The sequence below is a fragment of the Crinia signifera genome, chromosome 9 (assembly GCF_055691185.1).
Source record: "Crinia signifera chromosome 9, ASM5569118v1, whole genome shotgun sequence".
In the NCBI taxonomy this organism is placed as follows: Eukaryota; Metazoa; Chordata; class Amphibia; order Anura; family Myobatrachidae; genus Crinia; species Crinia signifera.
In genome coordinates this window covers 144,012,055-144,020,983 of record NC_139225.1, presented here as the reverse complement: position 1 = coordinate 144,020,983, position 8,929 = coordinate 144,012,055, and the positions used below count along the sequence as shown (strand labels likewise).

Here is an 8,929-nt window from a genome sequence, read left to right as displayed (position 1 = left end):
ACGCCGACGTGGATAGTGAGGGTACGAAAAGTTCGGAGGACGCGTACAGCCGCCCCTCACGGGCTCGCTGCGCTCGCCACGCTTCGGGTTGGCGTCATTAGTGGGGTGGCGTTAACAATGGGGGTGGGATTTCACTTTTGTCAGTTTTGGGCATTTTTTCATTGAAATAAATGTAAAATCGGGTCTCAGGGACCATTTTACATTGATTCCAATGTTAAAATCGGGTCCACTGCTAAAATCGGGTGCTGCTCTCGTCGCGTCGCATCGCATGCCATTTGGTTAACACGCGACGCGATTTTTTGGGACCCGATCAAAAATCAGGCGCCCAGATACTTCACAAGTACCTTTTTTTTCACCACTACGTATCACTAAATAAAATAACCCCACTACTGTAAATAAATATTTTTTTATTCAGTAGATTATATACATTTTGTATGTAAAGATTTTGAACCACTGATCATTATTCAACATTATAAAACTGTGCCTCCAACAAGAAATCTCAGTTAATGGATTGTTTCTTGCAATTAACCATTCTCTTTTTGTTGAGTATTAATTAATTTGATTTCTTGGGGGCACCTCGAACATCAATAGATGGGATGCAGTCACAATCCCGGCGTTCAAAATCCCGACCGCCGGAATCCCGACACTTTCTCCGTCTGTGGGTGTCCACGACTCCCATAGAGGGAGAATAAATTAGTGTGCCGAGCAAAGCGAGGCACCGGGCCCGCTGCGTGGCGAGCAAAGCGAGCCCACAAGGAGGGGGGGTGATCCAAGTCCCCCCTTGTCGGGATTTCGGCTTCGAGACTTTGAACCAATCCCCAATAGATTGTCTTATTACCTATAGAGCATTACATTTTTGTGACTTGGTTTGAAAATAAATACAATACGCACTTGTCCGATGCAGGATACTCTATGTGCGGTGGTCTGACATCACAATGCATTCAGGTGTCCGTATGCTTAGGAGAGGCACTCACATTGAAATAACATCTAAATACTGACCAAACAGTGCTTACATGTGATATTGACAAATATTACACACAATGTATAGATATATATGTACAAAGCCCTGAGAAGTGAAAGCGGAGAGAGATTAGGCACCAGCTAATGATCACCTTACTGCCATGTTACAGGGAGGGGGGGGGGGGAGTGACCATATACATTTATATAGCTTAGCCATCTGTAACCAATTTGATGTCCTAGCTATTAGGTAGCGCGCCCAGCACCACCACTAGTTCTGCCTCTGAGCAAGCAGCACCCATCTCCCCTCATCCATAGCAATCACCCACAGAGTCGTAGCTTGATATTTTGGTGCTTTGTGCCAGCAAGCCCCCAAGATTATAAATAGGGACAGAAAGGGGTGTGGTCTTGCTCGGAAAAGGTGTGTCCCCACAACAGTATCAAATCAAATTTCAAAACAAGGTAGTGCCCTTATTCACATAACATCACATGAGTGCCCCTTATTCAAGTTATGTCACACAGGGGTGTCCAAAATTCACATTACATGAAATCTAGTGTCCCTTATTCATGTTATGACAACAGTACCTCTTTACATTATACACATTATGCCTGTCCCAGTAACACCACTGCCGAGGTGAGATGGCACTACGCTTGGAAGGCATGGATTTCCAAATGCCTAGGGCTGGCTCTGGCTATGGAGTACCAGCGCAAAACTTTTCTGGTGGTATTCCATGCACATGGTGCTTGTAGCTGGTTACACAAACATAAATATATTGGAAAATGTTTTGTTGAACTAGGCACAGATTTATTAAAGGCTCATGATAAAGTTATGTTCCCGTTGCTACAGATCAATATTCATGTAAGTCCTCAAATTTCGCTCCCAGTCCCTTGATTTTTCTTCCTTCCTTCTCTCCTCTTTCTTGCTGATGGTGGCGACTCTTTCTGTTCTCAGGTGCTTAGCCACCGGTCTTTCTACAGCCAAAGTGTCATTGGCAGCAAAATGAGTGACTTTGGGCTTCTGGTCACTTTTAAAGCCCAGGCCTTTTTGGTCTCTCTTAAGAACAGTCTGAACAGGGAACTTTCTGCCAGTGCCCTCAGGTCCAAGCCCTGACTCCCGATTCCAGCCTTCCTTTAGCATCATCTTAAACCCAATGTTGTGTTCTGGGATGACGTAGTATGTGGAGGGAAGAGTCTTTTTCTTGTTAAACAGATGGACAGTGGATCGTTCGTGCATTTCCACACTGTCTTCCTGGTAATGGGTCTTGCAGACCTCGCAGTACTTTCTGTCCAATGTCGGTGTCCTGAAAGACAAAATCACTGCTGTAGTCATTGTCCACATATATATTTCTTAATCGGTTTTCTTTCTTATAAAAGTACACAAGACAGTGCAAATACAGCCCTTTAACCCAACTTAGGCTTTGATTTTATAAAATGTGCCTGATTAATTTAAACCATGAAGCAAAACAAGGAAATGTTCTACCAAATAAAAAGGTGGCCAAATCACTGTAGTGCAGTGGCTCTCAAACTCGGTCCTCATGACCCCTCACAGTCACCCGACAGGTACAGTCAATACTCACTGACATTTTAAAATATCCACAGGTGGAACTATTTTACTTGACTCAGACCCGCAAAGCATGCACTGTGTGGGGTCCTGAGGACCGACTTTGAGAACCTGTGCTGTTGTGTGGCATCTGTACTTTGCACAATGTGCCTCCCCACAAGGTGAGGTGCAATTCTAGTAAAGGATGTGACCTTCCATAAGTGGACGGTAGGAAGCGTTACATAAATTACCTGCGTATATCCAGGCTTGTGGCAGAATAATCGCAGTATAATTTATATATACTGTAATGGTATAAAAGGCCAACTACTCATCACCTCTATTAGGTGAAGTACCACCACTGACCACTGGATGCCACTCAACGGACCAAACTACTCCTTTGTGTGCTAAAAGACAACAAAGTGAAAACATTTTTTGCAGGGACACTGGTCGGTTTCAAACTTCCAGAATATGGAGAAAGGGAGCTGTGAAGACAGAGTTTGGAGGTAGCAGCAGATAGGGCAGTGATGGCTAACCTGGACACTCCAGCTGTTGTTGAACTACACATCCCAGCATGCCCTGCATAAGTTTTAGCATGGTCAAATAGTAAAACTGTAGCAGGGCATGCTGGGATGTATAGTTCAACAACAGCTGGAGTGTCAAGGTTAGCCATCACTGAGAAAGGGAATGGGGGTGGAAATGTGGGCTAAAAACTGCCAAAGCTCAAAATGAAAGTACATTGCAGAAGCCGTCATTTTGACAGGCTTTGAACTAGTACTGTACATTTATGATGGAGAGAAGGCACAACTAGGCTAAAGGCCCATAAACACTAGATGATATGAATGATGTTCAATATCTTCAGTGTTTTCTCTGAAACTATATTGAGTGTACACACACTGAACGATACTGATAAACTATATTGTTCGGTGACGTCACCGGTACCCGCTGAATATGCAGGTCATTGGGTATATAGCCAAATTGACCTGCATGTTCAGCAGGTGGGAGGTGTCATTAATGTGCATCGTTAATGATATTGAGTGTACACACAAGAGGATACTGTAAGAGACATTGCTCTGAAAGCTCCTTCCCAACGATATCTTGAACAATATTCTCTAGTGCGGTAAGGACCTGCACATCCATTATTGTGGCAAGAAACAAGCTTGAGATTCAGAAATGAATTTCCACTGAAGCATCTATTAAAAAAGTCAGTAGACTTCATAACATCTTCAGAGGCATCACAACCAATTCTACCTGCAAAACGCATTGGAGAGAAGCTTTGTGCATACTCTGAACACCACACATCTAAGTTTAGTATCGTTGTTGTAGTTTACAAAATGTGTTAAGGCCAAAGAAAACGGTCCTTACTCCTTTATAGTAGGGATGGGGAACCTTCGGCCCTCCAGCTGTTGAACTACACATCCCAACATGCCCTGCAACAGTTTTAGCATGGCCAAATAGTAAAACTGTTGCAGGGCATGCTGGGATGCATAGTTCAACAGCTGGAGGGCCAAAGGTTCCCCATGCTTGCTTTGTAACAGTCACCTTGCAAGGCCTTACCCACTAATATATAATGACTATGACAACTGCCTATTCCACTTTGTGGCAAACTTTCTCTTCACTCACTCTGGGGCAGATTTATCAATGAGTGATATCCTTGTTGTCACTTGTTACAAATGACCAATGGTGCACCAGCCAACCAGCTCCTGACTGATTTTTCAAACACACGACAGGAGCTGATTGGCTGATCTTCTTTCCAACCCCTAGCGCTACAACTCTTCCTACAGACTCCCTCACGGTTGACAATATAACTATCTCCAATTGCCCGACCCCAATGCCTTCTAAATATCCTTAACTGTGTTTTCAGCTTTGCCCCACACATGCAGTCCTTTCCTCCCTCTTCCATTGAAATATTGCAACAGTACAACCCCTTATCACTCAGTGGGGAAGATGTATGATGCGGTGATAAGGGAGTAGAAGTGAGCCCGTGGAGAAGTTGCTCGTCGCAACCAATCAGCACTGAACTAATATCTATAATAGTGTTCATTCTGGCACCCGCTATCTTTGAAAACCCATGCAGTTCCTCTTCCCTGCCTGGAGTGTCACTGTCTGCTGTGGTGTTTGTAGCACAGGTCTGGTTTGCATATCAGTTCTTATATACAGGCCACACTGTGCTAGAAGCACTACAGCAGACAGTGACAGCCCAGGCAGGGAAGAGGAACTGCATGGCTTTTCAAAGATAGCGGGTGCTGGAATGAACACTACTATAATCTGCATAATAGAAAATTATACAGAGCAGCTGATTTGGTTGCCATGGGCAACTTCTCCACTGGCTTAAGCCCTGTGCTGAGCGATCTGTGCAGACCAGTGTTCTCTGGTGAGAACACTGGCAATCTGACTTAATTTTGACTTCACGCTGGCAATATCTAGTCTGGCGTTAGCACCGCGTGGGACTGCACATCACCGTCACCCACGGGGCGATGTGTGCTTAAGTTCTAAGCGATCCCTTCAAAGTACGGACGACTTTCATCCACCCCGACTTCATCAAGAGATAACAAGGGCTTTATCAAAGCTCGCCTTTTCACTAGAGCCTATACAAGGCATGTCCAAACTGTGGGCCTCCAGCTGTTGTGAAACTACACATCCCAGAATGCCTTGCCATAGTTTTAGCATTCTGTAATAGCAAAACTGTGACAAGGCATCATGGGACTTGGTTTCATAACAGCTGGAGGGCCATAATTTGGCCATGCCTGGTCTATACTTTGTCAACCTGACACTACTCTTTACATGTTTAATAAGTGCCATCCCAGCTTCCACTGAATCACCAGCATAGTTGGTATGGGCAATCATATCACATGCTATATAACTCGGGACACTACTGCGCTGCAGTTATTAGTGCCTCACATATAAACAATGATGCGACTGAAATGCAATTAAACACATCACTGACCTTGGTGCTGGCTGTTGTCGTTGTCCTGTCAAGGAATCTTGCAGGAGCTTGACAATGTCCCGATGCCCAGCTTCTTCTGCTAACATTAACGCATCTTTCCCTTGGGTGTTACAAACTCCAACCCATGCTGCGCCTCTTGTTATCAAATAAGTTACTACGTCCTTCTTCCCGGCATAAGCTGAACACATCAAGGCTGTCCAGAAGTAGCTATCCCGAAAATTAATGTCACAATGCTCTTTCTCGACTAATGTCTTCAAACCTTTCATGTCCCCGTGCTGTGAGCACTTGAGCAGTTGGTGACCCATTCTCTCGTCTTTATCTTCCTGAGCAGGTGTGGTTGGTCTACGGTAGGAACTGCTTTCCTGGGGCTCTTGACGAGGTGGACAACGCACCACTTTGCGCTTCCGAGAACGTGGTCTTGCTGAGGACTGTTCTCTTTCATTTACAAGGCTCTCGTAGAAGCTTCTCGCCTCTTCTCCGGTGGTATTCACCAGACATATCTGTGGCCGCCTCTTTTTACTATGCTCTCCATTTTCCCAAAAGTCTGCTTTTTCACGGGCTTTCGTGAACGTGATGAGATGTTGGTAATTCATCTTTCTTATTTAGTTTCAAGGAAAATCGAAACAAAACCTAGAAAGGCAAAAAAAAAAACAGTAAAACAAATACATTTATAAAACCTCAATTTAAGTGTACGTTTATTAACTGTACAAGATGCAAACTAGACTTACACTAATTACACTAATACATAAGGTGTGTGCAAAATACTCCCGCCTCTCCGCAATATCGAGGAAAAGCGGGCACAAGTATCCCCCAAATATACGATGCTGCCTACAGGGAGGGGGGTGTTGGGGGCTGCTTGGTACACTCCCCCAGCCAGTGCAATGGGCATGCGTGAAAACTCACCATTATCACAGGCTCCTCCTGCACTGCCCAGAGCACGTAGCAGGGACATCGCTGTCCCTGCTGTGGGGACAGGACATCGCTACCCTGCACAGTGGCCCTGTCATTTAACGAATGCCGGCACATTGATACATGGGGGAAAAGCAGTATCAACGCACATAACTTGCACTGATACCACTTCTCTCCCATACCAAAGCTTCATACATCTGCCCCAATACCTGACCCTGGCTAAATATTTTTTTGTTTTGTGCACTGGTGTTATTGCATTGGTCCGGGATGTGCGATTAAATGTGGGCAACACAGCACGTAGTGGTTAGAATTGATGCCTTACAGCACTGAAGTCATGAGATCAATTACAGGTCATGTGTTCACTCCTGCAATAAAGAAACATGAATTGTTTAAGGCAGGCATGTCCAAACTATGGCCCTCCAGCTGTTGTGAAACTACAAGTTCCATCATGCCTTGCCAGTTTTGCTATTAGGGAATGTTAAAACTGTGTCAAGGCATGCTGGGATGTGTAGTTTCACAACAGCCCTCCCCTTTGGTTTCATATTACATGAATTTTTTATTTTATTTATTTTTTGGGTTATTCTATTTCTACCCTGAACTAAAATAGCCGCTTTAGGTGGATCCACTAAATAAACCCAGATCCCACAAGGTGTACTCACCTGGCCTGGTACTTGTTTCCTAGCACGGCGCCACCGATTTTAATTGTATCCATCGGGTCGGAAAAATCGTGTTGATCGCATGCCAACCAAATGGCATGCGATGCGATCGCCCCGATTTTTACATTGGAATCAATGTAAAATGGCCCCTGAGACCCGATTTTACATTGATTTTAATGTAAAAAGCCCCAAAACCCCCCATTTTAATAGAAACCCCCCCCCAATGTTAACGCCACCCCACTATTGACGCTAACCCGAAGCGTGGCGAGCGCAGCGAGCCCGCGAGCGGCGGCGGTACGCGTCCTCTGACATTTTCATACCCCCACTATCCACCTCGGCGTGGAGTTGATTTTATAAAGTGTGGCGAGTGCAGCGAGCCACCGAGCCCGAAGCGTGGCGAGCGCAGGGGCTATTTTGGGGGGGATATTTTGGTCGACAGCATCTATGTTGACAGTCAATAGGTCAACCACAATTGGTTGACAGGCAAAAGTTAAAAACCTGAAAAAGTCTGCCACGGTCAAAAGGTCGACACAAGTAAAATATCAAAATGGGTTTTTCAAATTTTTGTGAAAGTGTGGACGGAGACCGTATTAGTGTCCTGTGTCCACACTTCGGGCTCACTGCGCTTGGCACCATTACTGTATATTCTCCCTCTATGTCCACTGGGACGGAAGATAAAGTAAAAACAAGTTGGTTTAAAAACCAGAAATCATGAAAATCTCATGTTGACATTCTGAGTGTCAACCTTTTTACTGTCGACAGACACCGTCGACCCAATGACAGCATACCAACTCTAGGCTTTCCTTAGCCATAGATATGAGGGCACACCAGGACAGCGCCTAATGTCTGTGGGAACTTATGTTCTATACACAGGAAAGGAGAATGAGACACCCTGTGATACCTGCATCTCACACACTTCCTGCAACTGAAGCCTGTGCCGGACTCATGCGCCCCAGCCCTCCCACCACAGCCACCGGGCTCCCAGATCTCTGCTGCTGCCCTACCCCACTATTATCAGACATTTACCTCAGGAGCACTGCACTACCGGTACACACTCGGAGACCCAGGGAAACCGCAAAATGGCGGCGACCCACCGAGTGGGCGTGACCTAGTGGTACTTATATAGGACAGGGGGCGGAACACACGGGAAGTCAGAAGCCAATGAGCGGCGCGACGGCAGAGCAGTGACGGCCGTGGTTGGCGGGTGACGTCACGTGCAGCGCCCGTGTGTTTATTGGCAACTGTGGCAGCCAATATCGCTGCAGGAGGAGCAGCTGAGCTCAGTGCTGGCTGGGAGGTGATGTACAGAGTAGGATGGCCATTGGCACGGCTTTTGATCGATATATGTCATCGATGGTCAACTGGCAAGTGACCTTCTATAGCTACAAACCTATTAAATGGATGACCTTTGATGGTCATACTAACTGATGTTCATCCCTGTTGTTGTTCCACTGACTGTCCCGTGCGACAATCTGAAGGCGGAGTTTCGCTGGTATTGGGGCTGGGCTATTCTCCCTGGCCAGGCTAGGGATGGCCATCGGTGCCTTTGCCATCGATGGTTACCATCGATGGCAAAAGTGCAACTGGCCATCAATAGTGTAAAACTATTCAATGGGTGACCATCGATAGTTTTATATATCGATGGTCCTCGATTATATTTGAGTGATTGGCCTGTGGGCCACTCAAAACATGTGGGCAGGGCTTCGGGGGTGGAGCTATGCTCCGTGTCCCAGCACTTTAAAAAAAAAAAGAAGAAAGAAGGAAAACATAAATTTTGCTGTGCCATCGATGTAGGGAAACTATCTGGTTCTCCCCCATCAATGGTTCTAAATCATTGATGGTTTATGACCAATGTCTAATACTTTTGCTGCAAAAGTATTAGACATTGGTCATAAACCATCAATGATTTAGAATCATTGATGG

General features: G+C 45.5%; 1 protein-coding gene across 2 annotated transcripts; it reads right to left on the bottom strand.

Moving 5' to 3' along the window:
- Positions 1–390: 390 nt before the first annotated feature.
- Positions 391–8,186, bottom strand: GPANK1 (G-patch domain and ankyrin repeats 1). Of its 2 annotated transcripts, none has more exons than XM_083160074.1 (3): positions 8,033–8,186; positions 5,442–6,071; positions 391–2,258 (listed from the first exon to the last, which is right to left on the bottom strand). In XM_083160074.1, the coding sequence occupies exons 2-3, from the start codon at positions 6,032–6,034 to the stop codon at positions 1,799–1,801; spliced, it is 1,053 nt and encodes a 350-aa protein (XP_083016200.1). In that variant the 5' UTR covers positions 6,035–6,071; positions 8,033–8,186; the 3' UTR covers positions 391–1,798. The 2 variants fall into 2 exon arrangements, with proteins under 2 accessions (XP_083016200.1, XP_083016201.1); XM_083160075.1 differs by lacking the exon at positions 8,033–8,186 and adding an exon at positions 7,010–7,139.
- Positions 8,187–8,929: the final 743 nt, after the last annotated feature.

What these genes read in the sequence shown, in the direction of transcription:
- GPANK1 (XM_083160074.1), bottom strand. Translation starts at nt 6,034, where the DNA reads ATGAATTACCAACATCTCATCACGTTCACGAAAGCCCGTGAAAAAGCA. An exon ending in CGACAACAGCCAGCACCAAG is followed by an intron (nt 2,259 to 5,441) that starts GTCAGTGATGTG and finishes TTTGTCTTTCAG; the next exon opens with GACACCGACATTGGACAGAA.